This window comes from Sycon ciliatum, chromosome 9, assembly GCF_964019385.1.
Source record: "Sycon ciliatum chromosome 9, ocSycCili1.1, whole genome shotgun sequence".
Classification (NCBI taxonomy): domain Eukaryota; kingdom Metazoa; phylum Porifera; class Calcarea; order Leucosolenida; family Sycettidae; genus Sycon; species Sycon ciliatum.
The window spans coordinates 19,944,653-19,961,377 of NC_088651.1; the positions used below are offsets into that span (position 1 = coordinate 19,944,653).

The 16,725-nt window shown below is 43.7% G+C and overlaps 2 protein-coding genes across 3 annotated transcripts in view; both read right to left on the minus strand.

The window, feature by feature from the left end:
* The window catches only part of LOC135825017 (tumor necrosis factor receptor superfamily member 16-like), a 112,174-nt gene that overhangs the window by 45,456 nt on the left and 49,993 nt on the right, over positions 1-16,725 (minus strand). The gene's annotated exons all lie outside the window — the stretch shown is intronic.
* LOC135824678 (eukaryotic translation elongation factor 2-like) lies at positions 86-5,813 on the minus strand (the record flags this gene model as incomplete). The annotated part of the gene is given in 4 exon segments (XM_065337390.1): positions 86-270; positions 2,734-2,891; positions 5,307-5,327; positions 5,502-5,813. Coding segments are annotated over 4 exon segments (367 nt in total), but the record flags the coding sequence as incomplete, so codon positions are not given.

The following is a 16,725-nucleotide window of genomic DNA, read 5'->3' on the forward strand; positions in this document are numbered from 1 at the left end:
ACAGTCTTAGATAAATACTCATCCCAGCTATGTGGTCCATGGCATGTAAATACTGCATACGTTAATTGTTTTTTAAGAGAATTACCGGAGATGCAGTCAACCAGGACAATGGCTCCGTCGGTGACACGGAGAGAGGCTGTAACGTCAGCCGCTAGGTCAACGTTGTCGGGAGAGTCGATCAGGTTGATCAAGAAAGCGTTGCCGTCCGTCTCTTGATCCTGGAGAAACGGCATGTCGGCATCGCTCATCTCGTAGTACATAGGCACGACCCTGTGCACAAGACAGTACAACAAAAACACGACAAGTGGCAGGGAATTGAGAAACTTTCTACGGTCCTTGCAAGATAACACAACTCCCCGCAGAGATCACAACACCATGTGAACCTCTTCCACAACGGCATATTTCATATTGGAATTAGGTCCAATATCATGATATAATGCACTCTTGGTGTGAAATTTACTAACTGCGGGAAAGAATTCAGTCACGTTCGCATCAACGCTCGCACACGAAAATGTAGGTGGTGCAAGGAGATGCTTGTCGTTTAAAGAGACAAGTAGTCACCGCTGCTTCTCCTTGTCAGATTCAAAAAATGCACTAGATTCTGCAGTGTTGGGAGTAGTGTTCGAGTAGAAATTGCTGACTAGACGTCGCGGAAGGCGAGCTTTCCTGGCAGTAGGGGGTTGGCCGTATTTCAGCATGGTCGAGTGGAAATATTCAACCTTGTATTTTTATCTTTCAAGAAAACCCAAAATCGAAGATGGGGACATGTTCTCAGTGCCAGAATAGGTGTTCTGCTTTGTACTGGCCACAGTGGTGTGTGTATACAGTAGTTGTGGCTGATTGCCGACATTGCTTGGTGTGAAATCAGCGCCTGGGAATTGGCTATGAATGTCTGTGGCATCAGGAGGTGCTGGCCCGCGTCTTCTGGGATGCCGGCGTGGCTAAACGGTGCTGCCCCAGGCACTCATCTAAAGGTGAGGCAATGTTGGCTTGATGGGGCTTTGATCGTAGCTTGTTCGTGTACAGTGTCCTGTCCGTGAGAATATGATGGAACATGACGAAATTATTACCACACTTAACCCTATTCCAGTAATTGTGTACTCGCCACAGTTACCCTACATCGCCACAATATACAGTATAAAGGCCTCCTTTACGGGCAAACAGAATACAATTGACAGTGGCATGGCGAATGATTAGAACACAACACCAAAAAATGAAAACAATTGTATGTGTGAAAAAACGCAAAAAACGAGAGAAAAAAAAACAAAAAACAAAAAACACTAAAAAACCAGGAAAATACAAGGGCACTGTCCTGCCCACCATCGTCTCCAAAACCTCACAGCCGGCCCTCCGAGATTGCCAACTCTCGCAATGAATTCACAGGACAGTGATATGACGATGGGGCACCGCGGATGCACATGATCGCCGACCGCAACAATGCAAACGCCAGTACACAGTGTAATATAGCTTTGCTGAACGTCCAGTCATAATATTATTATTCTCACCTGTATATTTATCACTTACCAGCGTAGTATACTCTTATCAATCATGTGCTACCTTCTTACTTGTATATTTTGTTTTGTCACCCCAAGTGTGTAAATCCTATTGCTATTTTAATATTTTCTTCAGTCACGAGGTTCCGTTGATAATTGCGACGAGAAAACGTTCGGAACAATTTATTAGTTGGTATGATTGAGTGAACCTTTACTTTTTTTCATTGCATTATCATGATCATTTTCTCCACATCACTTATTATACACATTATTCTTAGCACTTACGTGGAGGGGGGGGGGGGGGGGGCTAACACCAAACAACTGAAGGGACAATACATTTTCCTTCTGAACACATGGCTCAGCGAACAACTTACGAATATACAATGTTTCTAAAACAGCTAAGTGCAACTGAGATCTACCACGAGCCAAAACCGAGAATACGTCATCACTGTAGAACTCACCACAACTACCACTGCCTGGCAGATAGAGCTTCGGAGGTGTGAGTGTTATTCTCTTCGTGCTTATTTTGTCCCCACCCGTCCCTCCCTGATTGCTCTAAACATTTCACTCTTGAAGCGTGGTGTTTTATGTCGTTCAATTATTTGCCGATATAATAGCTGTTTTAGACATGACGAAGTCTGAAGAATAGGTCGAGCGTTCTCTGCTGGAATAACCGTTACACCATAGCTCAGTGGCTAGAGCATCGCTAGCTACAAGCAAAGATCCTCGGTCCGAGTTCTGGTGGTGACAGTCAATTTTTTCTTCAAACTTTTCCCGTTTACGTCGTTCCCTCAATCCAGTGAATGTTTTAGACCTAATTGTATTTTCATTATTCTATTGGCTTGGAGAGCCTCCCAAGATAGATACTAGTAGTATCCCTTCACCTTTTGAGAATCCTTTTTTAAATATACAACATGTGCACAGTACAATTATTTGAATACGATGCTTCTAACCTAAGCAAGACTTGAACCAGGTCCTACTCAGTGAGTGCGTTCGATTATGCCCGTGATTATGCCCACGAATCGATGTTGAATCCATTCGTGAATCATGCCTCGCTATTCATATCACCCAATGTGAATAGGGTGAATGGATTCCAAACCGATTCCAGAGCTCATGACATGAAATCGAACGACGAGTTTCCATTCATGAAGCGATTCATGGCAGTAATCGAACGCACCCACTACTACGTAAAAGAATTAGAATCTCCAGCTTCAAAACGGAAAGTAAATGCTTTCCTTACGCGGACTTCTCCAGACAGCATTCTTGTCCATCCGCACCGGTGGTGGTGATAGCAGCCTTGGCGGCCATGGATTCCATCAGCGTGGATTTACCGTCATCAGCTTGCGCAATGACGGACATATTTCGGATGTTGTGCCGCTTGTCCATGATGGCGCGGACCTACATGGACGTGTATGTGTACGTGTACGTGTACGTGTACATGCGCATAATTATACACATCAGAACATAACAGAATCCCTTTTTTTGCTGCGCAAGACAAATAGAGAAACTTTCAATTTCCCATACTGATTACAGTCAACTTGGCTAATAACGACTTCGGATATAACGACTGCGGATATAACGACTGCGGATATAACGACAATTCGCGAATAACGACAGCATTTCCATGCCCAGAGCAAAGTCCCATCCCACTGTAATACATGTTATGAGACTTCGGGTATAAGGACACTTCGCGAATAAGGACACCTTTTTGATGCCCCGCCGAGTGTCGTTATAAGCGAAGTTGTACATGGAAAACAGTGGGCCACAAGTTATGCGCTACAGACCAGTCCACCAACTAAACCAGATCTTGAACAGTCTTCAATTTTTCGCTCATCATGATTGATTTGAACAGAACGCATGCAATTCTCCATTTGGCCCGAAGCAAGGCGGGGAACAACCATCAAACACCAGACACTCCATCTAGCTGCAGGCAATGTTTGGTCATGTCTTCAACTGTCTCCTGCCACTCCCTCATCTTCATACATACTCAAAATTCGTTCATAATAATGTGTATTTTGTATAATTTATTTAAAGGATTCCCCAGAAGCTTAATACATGTACACGTGTTGATGTTGATAAGGTTGAGGGATTTTAAATGGGAAAGTGCTGAAGGAAACATTGACTGTCAACAGCAGTCCTGTAACCAGGGACTAGCTTATGGACAGCGATTGTCTACCACTAAGTAATTAGTTATAGTGTAGCTGTCATCCAAACACTAGACTTGTGGCTGTGGAGAATTATAATTTGGGCTGCGTTTACACGGAGACGAAATGAAACGAAACGAAACGGAACGAAAACGGGCTGGCCTCGAATCGTTTTCAAACCGTTTACACGAGAACGGCAAATCGTTTTGAACCGTTTACACGAAAAGAGAAAACGGGCGATCAGGCTGGAGTTAGCACGTGCTGGCTTGGCGCAAGGGCGGGAAGTAACACGTTAGTTGGAGTTGGTACGTGCTGGTGGTCGCAAGGATTGGGTATTTCCCGCGAAATATACTCCAGCACGGAATGGTTTCCATGACCGCGCTCCGTTTCCAATCGTTTTCACTGTTTTCACCGTTTACACGAGAACGAAAACGTTTTGAAAACGTTTCAAAACACTTTGAAGTGCGTTTCCATTTCGTTCCGTTTAGGTATCGTTTTCGGGCGTTGTCGTGTAAACGATAGTAGTAAACGCAATGATTTCGTTTCGTTTAGGTCGTATTTCGTTGTCGTGTAAACGCACCCTTGATGTTGGGACCGAACCGATCATGTTTGACTTAGGGTGCGGAGAATCACATACTACTTGCGCATCATCCCGTTTTCCTCTCAGCCGAATTTTTTACGCTGCTGTGCTGTTGCCACACGAATATTGGTACTTCTATTGGCAGTATTGCTTTGCCACAAGACCCATGTACTAATTAAGCTCGAAAAAAGTCTCCAGTGAACTTTCAAAATTATTGTAACATGCGAGGTTGAAGAGTCGTCCTCTTCCTGTCGCAACCCTCTGCCTCTCGTCATACATGTAGATCTATTATGTACGTTGTAGACTTTCGTACATTGAACGAGGGGGAGCAAGTCCAATAGCGTGTTCATCTTAGCATGGCGAATTTCTGACGTTTTCTCTTTCGGACGGGCTTGTGTTGCTCTGTGATAGCAGCAAACATTTTAGTTTCACTCCGGGGACCACTCAGTGCCCAGAGCAGCGGTTGGAGATACATGTACATGTACATCGAAGCGGAGCAACATGTCGTAAAAGAAATCCCTCTCCGAATGCCTAGCCTCTCAGGTTCCACTCGCGAGTGCAAACTGACATGCTCACGATATTTATTCCTCTCCTATTGTCAGCACCAGAAATAAAGAGGAACTAAACTCAAGCCGACACCCTCGAGCTTAGCCTCTACTCTTGCCAGTCTAGATGCACTTGTGTAGTCGCTGTCGGACTCGGCGACCGGTCGACCACCAAGCAAGTGAAGTGCGCTCGCGTGCAAACGTGCAGCTACCACCGCCACCGCACCGCCACCGCCGGGACCGCAGCGTTACAACACTGATCTAGCCGGATGTGTCTGTGCTCTTCTGCCTTTGTGGTATTCCTCCGTCATTTAACCCTTTACCGGTCTACCATAAGCGTTTTAGGCTTGTGGTGTTGAGTACTGTAGGCAATCTCACCACAACATCCTGAGAGTATGGACGTCTGGCCCATTTCCCGGTCATGACACAAGGATTCTGCACTAGGGCTAGGCACGAACGTCGTTAATTAATCGGATTGATCTTTGTTTTAGTGTTCTGATGCAGAATGCATTGCTGCTCACAAAGCGAACATCACCAGTCTTACCTGCTCGATCGAGAAGTTCACCTTAATGCATGGTTTGCGACGGTGACACGCGGCGGCCGTGGAATAGAAAACAAACCAAAACAGACCAGAATGAAGAAGCAAGATCGATAGGCTACCTCTCTGGCAGGGATTGACAGCCACGTGACATCCCAGCCTGAAACGATTTCATCCATGGTGCTTCGTTGCATAGCTTACCATTTTGGCGTCTGGAAGAAGAAACTCCTCGTCAACTAGGGCAATGAATTGGTGCTTTCTGGGTAGGTAGGTACGTACAAGTACGTATGGTTTTATTTGAATTTGAAGAACCAAATGGTCGGTGTAGCACAATTACATAGAAGCGAATGGAAACAATAAATTATTGTAGTAAATGGTCCTGGCCTGGGTTTCTCATGCACTTTCTCCACTGATGAATGTCGTGACACGCAGTTGACAACAATGGAGGAAGAAAAAGACGGTGCTACAGATTTATTGGAGGACGATAGCGCTAGTGACAGCAGTGTGATGCTCTCTGTCTGGATCGTGCCATACCCCCTCATCTTGCTAGCCAATGAACAGACAGCGTCGAATGAGTGGATTCAAGTGGCACTGGACTGTGAAGCTGCACGACATCACCAAACCCAAGCAGCTACAATGTAAACACAGTAAGTACGTGCACGTCGTCTAAGTGTTGTGGATATGGCGTATTGTCTATCTCTGTTGTTGTTGTAATACTAATAGGACCAATACGTACATGACAGGAACATTGTAGGTTTATGCGGTGCACTACATGTACAAGGTATTTAGTCCAAGAGCCCTGAATTAATTTAGGGGAGGTCACGCGCATGTACACTCGCCGCCAAGCGCGAGGCGTTGCATCAGCAAACTATGTTACTTGGTACATTGTACATGTATAGCAGGCATAGTGATTGGCCTGACACAAGCGAAACTTCCTAAGCTGGTTGTATTCTGCAACACAATTATAGCCGGAGGCAGCGCGAACGTGTGAACTAATAACTTCTTTACTTTTTTTACGAACGTACGTGTACATGTACATGACGCTCGGTACAATTGAAACTGTAAACTGTATTCATAATAAAACAACAGGAAGAAAGGAGATAAATGACGCTCGGTACATGAAGCTTTCTTCCCCAGGCATGTACATGTACATGACGCTATTTCAATCACCGGGTTTCAGTCACCGGGTTTCAGTCACCGGGTTTCAATCACCGGGTTTCAATCACCGGGTTTCAGTCAGCATTAGTATAAGGTGGGACACCACCATTCGCGGCCCATACATGTATGAGACAGCATACAATTGAAATAGGCATATAGGACTATTACTGTAGTCTGAAAAATGTACATGTACACACGACATGTCTACATGTACATTTTTCAGAGAGAGATTGTAGTTGATTGGCAGCCCCATTTAGACCACTACTGGCACTAGTGCAACCATGTACATCGTACGTGTTGGGTATTCCAATGTACAATGTACATGTAGTGATGTACATACATGTCAGTTGTCTGATGATTGCCTAGCGCCAGTAGCGGCATGAAACTCAGAGTTACAACCAACCTGAACGTCCTCCGCTGAGTCTGCTATGTACTAAGCTCTGTCTCTGATATTGAGCACCCTCTGCAGCTCGGGGATCAACGGATTTATAGATTTATACATTTTACGCGGATAGTCCTGTCCCACTACTGGCAGTAGGCATTACCAGTGTTGCTGGCTACCACCTACATGTACATGTATGCGTTACAATGACCTCCGTCACCTGACAGCATCTATCTTCAAACTCAAAGACGTGGCCCATGATACGAGCACCGAACCTCCCCTGCAATCACTCACCGGAGAGACCCTGCGTCTCCACACAGCGATCTCAGCGGATAGCGCTCGCCTTGACGTGGCAGCATCCAGTATGGCCTTATGGGCTGGGTGCTTTGAGAAGACATTCCTCGACATTCGCGTCTTTAGCCCGTATGCGCGTTCGAACCACCAGCAGACGCTTCCGACAACATACTAGTACACGTACCGAAAACATGGAGCCGAGAAGAGGCGTTCGTATGAGGAGCGAATCCGAAGAATTAAGGCGTCATTTGTGCCGGTAGTCTTGAGTGGCTCGGGAAGATTCGGGAAAGCGGCTTCTGTGCTTTTCAACAGAGTTGCCTGTATGCTTTCGGTCAAGAGAAAAGAGCCCTAGTCCGTCGTACTGGTCTGAATAGATCAGGTCAAGGATCTCTTTCTCTCTTGTTCGCTCGGCTAATGCTAGCCTCAGTGGAGATCGCGCCGCTCATCCGACGTCCAACCGCGCTTTGGCTGACAATCCGGCTGTGCTGGCCGCAGCAGAATGCCACTTTTGATCCTCTTCTTATGCCAATCTAGCCGAGAGAGTAGTTTCATCAAGTCCATTTTGCTTCCCCCCCCCCCCCCCCGCGCTGGTACAAACTCTTTCATGTTGCTTGTGTTTTCACAGTACATGTCACGATGTACCATTACTCTACTACTCTAGTTCTATTAATTTAAGTTCCTAGTTTGAGTTGGTTGGTTGGTTGGTTTATTTTTAATTCGCACAATAAACGGGAACTAGGCCCAATGATATGAAGGCGAATGGATAAACCGCATTTAGAAAAGAAAGGACAGGAATTTGAACATTACGAGAGAAAAAGTATCTGATCGAGGAGTCAAGTGGGTGTCAGGGGTGACAGGGTGGTCAAGGAGAGCTAGGAGGCGGGCTAGTCTGAGCAGCAATATGGTAAGCAACTTATGCTAAACCTTTTCTGTCTTTCTATGGTCCCAACATCATCCGGCAGCACGTTCCAGAGTGCAGATCCTGCGACGGACGGCAGAGAAGCGCCAGAGCAAGTGGAGGATGGCTGGCTGAGCAGACCACTGAACCTCTGATGACGGGTTCTCCTGCCAGCAGATCTGACGAACAGTCCAGAGAACGTGGCACTAGCTTTCCCGTGAAGGCACCTCCAGAAAACCACTGGTAGCTTGCACTTGCTGAGTTCGCCTATCCGGTACAAGCCGTGCTGCACCAGCAGGGGATACAGGGTTATGTAGGGTGAGTGGCCGTCGATAGCTTGGATAGCCCTGTTGAACACAGTTCTGCAGGGCTGTCTGTCTCTTTGCATTGGTTTTCACGTCAAATACAGGTACAAGTGTTTTGCGAGTAACTGAGGGCAGACCTTGGTTCTTGAGGGCTTGAAGGCGTCACAACTCCACCGGTGAACGGTCAGGTGTACCTCCACGTTCATTGTATAACGTGAGATGCACAGCTCCATAACCAAGTTGCGTTCCGTGACACGCCCATTGTCGTGCACTACAGCTATGCTAGGCTATTGTTTTATTAGTATTATCAAATCATTCATTTTACATCGGAAGCTCAACAGTGCAGCTGCACAAAAACAAAGAGGCCAATGGGACCAAAAAATAAAGATTAGAAATGCTACTTGTACTGTTGTAGTGTATGGACCACGTGACAGTTCTATTGCATATTGCTTGTTGTTATCATAGCAATACGAATAGCATACGTTTCGCACCAGGCTTTCTAGCGCAATAGCCACGCCTGGTACTTTTAGATTAGATCTTTTCTAAAGGTGGTTATTTTTTTACTAGCAAACAAAGCCCTACTAATAATCAGGGGAAGAGGACAACTGAAATGACACTGGACAACAAGACAAAGGGGAGTAGGGGCGATGTGCCGATGTGGTTGGCGAGGCTCATTCGACCGGAAGTCTTGAGATCATAGCCTACGACCAGGTATCGATAGGACTGCAGCTAGGGAGGGAGGGAGATCAAGTTAGAAAGAGAAAAAGTAAAGCTCTATCATTCGCGTCCTGCTACTGCTACTGCTACATGTACGGTATACGATGGTGTTGGGAAACACAACCAGCTGCTTAGGAAGTTTCGCTTGTTCCAGGCCATCACCATGCCTGAGATACCAGGGTGGCAGATGCAGCGCATAGCGGCGAGGGTGAAGTGGTACGTCTCACAGTAGAAGATCTCTTCTGCTTAGAGTACTGTAAAAGCCATTATTCTAACGAGGCGCATACATGTACATGTACATGTCTACTGATGATTGCTTTTCAGCATGAAACTCGTGAGTAGAGACATTTAATCACTTTTTTTGTTCGACCGGATTTTCGTGTGTACATGTATATAACGATTTCCCAAAATTGACCTGTTTACGTGTACCAAAGATAACGCTTCTCACGCATTCTCAACGCTCAATAGAACAGTATACATGTATGTCTCGATTTCTGCAAAACGATTTCTATTTTAACTACAGATTTTTCCTAGATACTTCGTTAGAATGAGCACTTCGTTATACATGTATGTATATATATATACATGTATATATGGCTTTTACAATAAACACGAACACTTATAACGCTTTTAAAAGTACGGTAAGAATCGTCGATTGCAACAAAGAGGGTCATTCTGAGCCATCATCAGGCAACAGCATGACCTCGAACAGGCAACCACGCTATATGGTATACATTGTGAGAGCAGTCAGTGTTTCAGGACTTCACAATAGTATACCAGTGTGGACTGATTAATGAAGGTGGCGAATGGTTATCTTGAACGGTGAACTATTAGACATCCCCATCACGGCTCTGTTGCTCTCCGCATGCGCAGTTCTCTCACCAGCTCCACGCCGCATGTTATTTAATTATTTATCACTCTCTTATTATTGACCCCCACATAAACTTGTGATCTCTAAGCGGTCAAATATGTATAGGATATTGACCAAGACGAGGTCTATATGGGAAATATAGGCCGAGTAAAAGACTGAGGTCCGCCGAGGTGTTTTACGAGGCCTATATTTCCCATAATAGACCGAAGTCGAGGTCAATATCCTATTTATCACGATTCCTTTGCCATAACCCCAAAATTTGAACCTTTAGGAGCTATTTTAACCTTTTTAGTATAGCATTTATCGCCTTCTTAGGGGGCGTTCGTTTTTTATCTACAGGTTTGGGTAGAAACTACTTCTTACGGTAGAGGTGTTCGTTTTTTGAAAAAAAATTCTACTCAAAAGGGTAGATTCTACTTTCCTCTACCGGCTCTACCGGGAAAAAGTTGGTAGAATCCGGTAGAAGTTGGTAGAGCTACGGGATTTCCAGCAAGATCAAGGATTTGTACACAACTCCATAAAAAAAAGAAACATTTCACGTACACATAGTGAAAACTACTGGATCTGGTAGAACAGCGTTCGTACACTTGCCTCTACCATCTACCTCTATCGGTAGTGTGACTCTACTCTACTCTACCAGGTAGCTAAAAACGAACGCAGCCTTAGTATTTGACCCCACTAATTTCCCTGATACTGTACCAAAGCGGTCTACTTATATTTGTCTTGGACTTAGAAATTTTCTCTCCAACTTAGAAAAATAAATTTTTGAAGAAAGCAGAAATACACAAGATGGGATTCGAACCCACAACCATGTGAATCTCAGTCACTCTTCCTTACCACCCAGCCACTGTGCTACCGATGCTGAACTTAGTTTAAACAATGACCTTGATCCTGCAATGCCGTACAATGCGGTATAGGCTATAGTATTATTATAAATATTAGAATTACAAGGATATGTCGTATATGAAGAGAAACTATTGCGTGGAGAACACGATAAATAGATTATAGACCTCCTAACCGGTCTATAATCTATACATATTGACCGCTTATATTGACCACTTATTATTGACCACTTAGCCCGAGGACTTAGAACTTTCTCCTCAACTTAGAAAAAAAACAGAAATGAAAGAAGAAACATCTGAAGCCAAATAGTGGGACTTGAACCCAAACTGTCAGATTCTCAGTCAAATAACTTGGGGAACAAACTACAAGTGGCGCAGTGGTCGTATGACACTATAACACTAGGCCGGCGTTTCCGGATTCTAGTGCCCATGATGATTGGACATTGTCCGGGGTGCACCAGGAGTCGCATCCGTATCGTCACTTGGCTAAGACCTGGTTGTCAGGTTGAGAATGAACGTACATGTACATGACTTATTGTACTATTGTTCGCAAATGTCAAGTGTTTACTTTGAGTTTCACGCGATCATTACTGAGTCTAGTGTTTCTGTGACTTCATTGCCAATACTTACGCGTTTTGACTTGCCGGACTACTTAACCTTCATGCCAGGGAGTCGTAAGATACCTTGTATGCTACGACTCCCTGGTCCTGCCGTCAGACAAATTGGCAGAATTCGATACTTTTTCGGGTAAGTTACATGCATGCTTGGTATGTGGATAAAAAAATGGGGCAGAATTCAGGTAAGTGGCAAGTGCCTGCCATAAGGTTTGTATGGTTTTGCCAATTTCACTGCTTTTCGAGCAGAATCTGCCACCTTTTCGAGCAGCATCCGCCGGTCCCTACCGCTATCCATGGCGCGTCCACGACCCTACTACTAGTTGCTACTAGTAGTAGTCATTGCAATAAAATATCACCATTATGCTAATTAAAAATCAGAGCAAAGGAAAATTATGAAGCCTCTTTTACCGGCAAAAGAAACACAACGGAGTGAAAGGCAATACAAAATGCAAACACAGTACTCCACTACTCCATTGCACTTCCTCTCCTTATCCTGGCGCCGCGTGTACTACACGATTCTGTACTTGTCCTCATGTAGATCTACAATGTACAATGTGAAAAGAAGAAGGACAAAATGTCTAAAGAGTCGGCGTGGAAAAAGCAATTTTATTAGTGCAATTAGGAGTATAATAGGTGCAGACATCGCCAGACAACAACGAGTTCATGGAATTTTTAAGGATTTTTTATGTTATTCAAAATCGATTTTCGTGTTCCGCTCATCAGTAGGGTCCAGCGGATAATGCTCCGAAAATGTTCGTATAATGCTAACCATAATGCTCCAAAAACTGCCTTATAATGCTGATTATAATGCTTCAGCAAGGGATATTATAATGCTCTTGGTTTGGGACAAAAATGGAAGAAAGTCTGCACATTGTCAAACTTCCAGGAAATTATGCATATCATCGATCTACATCTGAAGTTGCCACCTTATCTCTCACGAGCTCCACTACTTCTTAGCACTATAAGACATGATCGCTTCTCCATTGATTGCTCTCCATTCCAACTTTGATGCAGGGTTGCGGCAGAATAGTCGGTGTATCAAATCCCTCCCCTAATTATCCATGTAGTGAGAGATGAAACCATTATTGCAGGTAGTCATTCATTGTTGGGATGAAGTTAATCTTGGCAAATAGTATTCCTGCCTGCAGACAAGCTGTCACTGCATCCACTCTGTGAATAATGTCTTCATCTGAAACACGAGACGTTAGGCCAGCTCCTGAGATCCGATCTCAGATGCCAGAGAGCCCTCCCATTTGCGGAAATGCTGAAAACACGTGGTCAGAAGTTATTTTGCCACTCTACATCCTTTGCTTGTGCTCTCATCTTCTCCTTGAGATGGTGTGTAGACGTATGGCTTGCCACAATACTCTTCCTTTCTGATAGCATTTGACTGTAGGCCTGGCATTACAACCGTCCACAACTAACTGTACTCGTTTCATCAGGAAAGTAAGACAGGCGCTGCTGAGCAATCGACTTGGTACTGAGTCCATGAGAAATTCTAGTTCTTTTCGAGCCTCCTGAGCTGGACTCGGCGAAGGCAGTTCTTTTGGAACGAGCTCTTTCTGTTTACAGCCGCTCCTTCATCCTGGTCCAAATTTAGCAATGCATCAGTGTCTACTTCAGTATCGCTAGAGATGCTATCGCCAGAGCCTCTGGCACAACTAGAAAACTCTTCTTCATCTGTTTGATATTCACTTCGCGTATGTCTTCTCCATAGCTCTCCATTATTCTAAAAGTAAAAGAAACCTCGTAAATAATTCCTCCGGATTTGTGTCACTTGAACTGCCTCAGCCTCGGTTGGGCATGCTTCACAAATGGCTTGTATACATTTACCCGACCACATCGCTACAATCATAACGTTCTTATGTAGCAATAGTTATGTAGCGTTACTGCTAAAAGTGTTACGTGTCTGTACACAATCACAAAGTCATGCGCCGGTACAATGCATAGTGCTCAAATGCCCGGAATGGGCTGAGCGCAGTACGCAAGAGGTACACAAAAGGAGTAAAATAGGGCTCTTTCGTTGTTACTCAGAGTTTCATGGCAAAAAGCAATCATCAGACAACATCTCATGATCATGATTGTAGCCGATTGTTGCCAAACACCTGGGATTTCCCGATATTATCCACTATGAAACTCGTTATGCCGCTCAAACCTCACATAATGCTCGATTTGTTCCTTTCTAATGCTCCATAATGCTCTGATGCTCGGATAGTCGTATAATGCCGAATATAATGCCGGCATTATCCGCTGGACCCTACTCATCAGTGAATAGTATCGGAACTGAGGGTACTGTGTACAAAAAATAGAACATTTTATAACAGCATAATTAAAAGTGTGAACAAAAAAGGAAGTGCTACAGCATTACATAATAGGTGTCAAACATAATGCTAACATATATAACTGAGTGCAGGCACAAAGCATGAGGTATACAGTGCAACATGACACAACATTTACATCTGATAACCAGCTACGAGAACAACTTTAGCGCGACTACATGCTTCTTTTGTTTACAAAGAACAGGATTATGCACACGAATACATACAGCTTCCAGAACCTTCAACTGCTTAACATAACTTGCACGGCACAAAACAGAAAAGTGAGAATCATCGTACACACTAAGACAATCTGGACGTGATAACAAGTGACAAAATACAGCTGACTTTTTGCTCAGTTATATACTCAGTTATATATGTTAGCACTATGTTTGACACCTATTATGTAATGCTGTAGCACTTCCTTTTTTGTTCACACTTTTAATTATGCTGTTATAAAATGTTCTATTTTTTGTACACAGTACCCTCAGTTCACTGATGAGCTGAACACGAAAATCGATTTTGAATAACATAAAAATCCTTTTAAAAATTCCATGAACTCGTTGTTGTCTGGCCATGTCTGCATCTATTATACTCCTAATTGCACTGACAAAATGTCTTTTAAACAATCGACGAGGAGACGATAGTCGTAAAATGGCAATAAATAAGATAAATTGTGCACTCATAACAACAGCAAAAATGAAGAAAGTCAAGTTCCATAACGTTTTCTTGTGACTGTCATCAGTGGAACGCCGTCACATAAAAATGTAATAACTAAAACACACACTTATACATGTATACATGTAGCTAATATTCATTCACACAGTATCACATTCATCTGTCACTACCTTTCTCACATACACTATATTCACACATTGCAAAGGTGCAAACTTCGCTTTTTGTACTTGTTAGCTGCTGTATTTCTACCTGAAACCATATTAGCTACATGTATATAAGTTTAATAAGAATGGCGTAACTCCTCTGTAGCCTTGTCATGATTTCTAATTTTCTTCCACCGCCCACGGCCGCACAAAGTCCTTGGCTACAAAAAAAATTAAAGTCTCTCCAAATCTCTCAAAACCAAACTTCAAACTCCTTTCCAAATTTTCGGGGCTGAATATGCCCTCTTGGGCGAACATTTGGAAAGGAGTTTGAAGTTTGGTTTTGAGAGATTTGGAGAGACTTTAATTTTTTTTTGTAGCCAAGGACTTTGTGCGGCCGTGGGCGGTGAAAGAAAATTAGAAATGTATATAAGTGTGTGTTTTTGTTATTACATTTTTATGTGACGGCGTTCCACTGATGACAGTCACAAGAAAACGTTATGGAACTTGACTTTCTTCATTTTTGCTGTTGTTATGAGTGCACAATTTATCTTATTTATTGCCAAAATGTCTTTTCACAATTATTTTAAAATTGGCTCACCATCCGAGTTACATAATCTACAATGTACATGTACATGCTGTACAGGCCAATACAGGGCAGATGTACACGGAACCCGACAATGGGTGATGCAGGAATCCTGCGCCTGGCTGTGATGAAGCCGAGACCCAAGGTCGGCAGAGCATCCCAGACCACGCCACCACTCCCCTTATTCATGGCTCACACATGACGGGTTTACGTGGCTCTAGTAAAAAATAAAAAATAAAAACTCCATTTAGTGGCCCACAACTAGCGCTGTTTGTCACCGTGCTTGAAGCTCAAGAAAGCAGAAGCCCTTGGTAGATATAGCAAGAAGACGATTCAGTGGAGAAATTTGGCACTTTCTCTAGTACATTGTATGTTTCATGCATGTTTGGCATGTGGATAAAAAATGGAGCAGAATTCAGGTACTTCTCCTAGTAAGTGCCTGCCATAAGTTGGTGTGGTTCTTCCAATTGCACCGCTTTCCAAGCCACATCTGCCCATTTCTCGAGTATTTATCCATCAAGGGCTACCAGGGAGTAAGGCTACAGACCCAGTACCCAATGCCTTGCTTTTTCACGCTAGTGCTTATGACTTTCTGCTATGCAAAATGTATGCAAAAGTTGGGCGCCCATCTTCTGTTGCCTCAACCATTCGTTCTATCGCGGCCATGATCACCTATCCAATAGTCTTATCTTTTTACATCTTTCCCTCGAGTGGGTCTATTGTTATTAGGCAATTGTCTGTTATAGTCACCACTATAAATAAAATCCAATCCAATCCAAAAAAAGTACAAATCACTTGCCGGAGTCACCGCAGAAATGAGCTTTTTCAAGGTTTTCCAACGGTGTGCCTTTTGTTACAGGTGTGTGAGTGTGGGTGTGATTCGGAGTGTGAGTTTGTGTGAGTAAAGTGGCTTGTGCTGAATGAAGTGGTTGGTCACATCGACCCATACTGGGCCATAGGCATATGGCCATGTGATCCGCTGAATTTGTTTTGCACTGTACAGGGATTTTTGTCGAGTCCATTTTGAATTTTATTTTTAAATAATCTACGTGGAGATAAAAGTTTAATAATAGCTATGAAAAGTATGAATGCCGCAGACATCACTACGCAACATGACAATTTGTTCAAGGTTTGGTTTTGTGTGTTTCCAAAATCGATTTTCACGCTCCGATCATCAGTGGAAATACGGAACTAAAGAGATCAAGGGAAAAACAAAGGTTAAAAATCATAAGACGGGTGACACATGACGGGTAACTTGTGGTAAGTATTACAAAAAGTGAGAACTAAAATAAAGAGTAAGTGTGACAAACGGGCATGAACAGTGCAGAAACAACTCATGAACACGGGGTGCAAACTCACGAAAATAACCTAAGTGCTAAAACATGTTCTTTTTGCTTACACAAATCGGGCGTATGCGTACGAATACAAACAGCTTCAAGGACCTTCAACTGCTGGACATAACGGGCACGACACAGTACAGAGAAGTGGGAATCATCATACACACTCAAACAATCGGGACGAGATAACAAATGCAAGAACACAGCTGACTTCTTACGAATTTCACCCTCATCAGCTCCATCACCTTCCCTGCCACCTGACTAGGCACCGGCGGATTATGC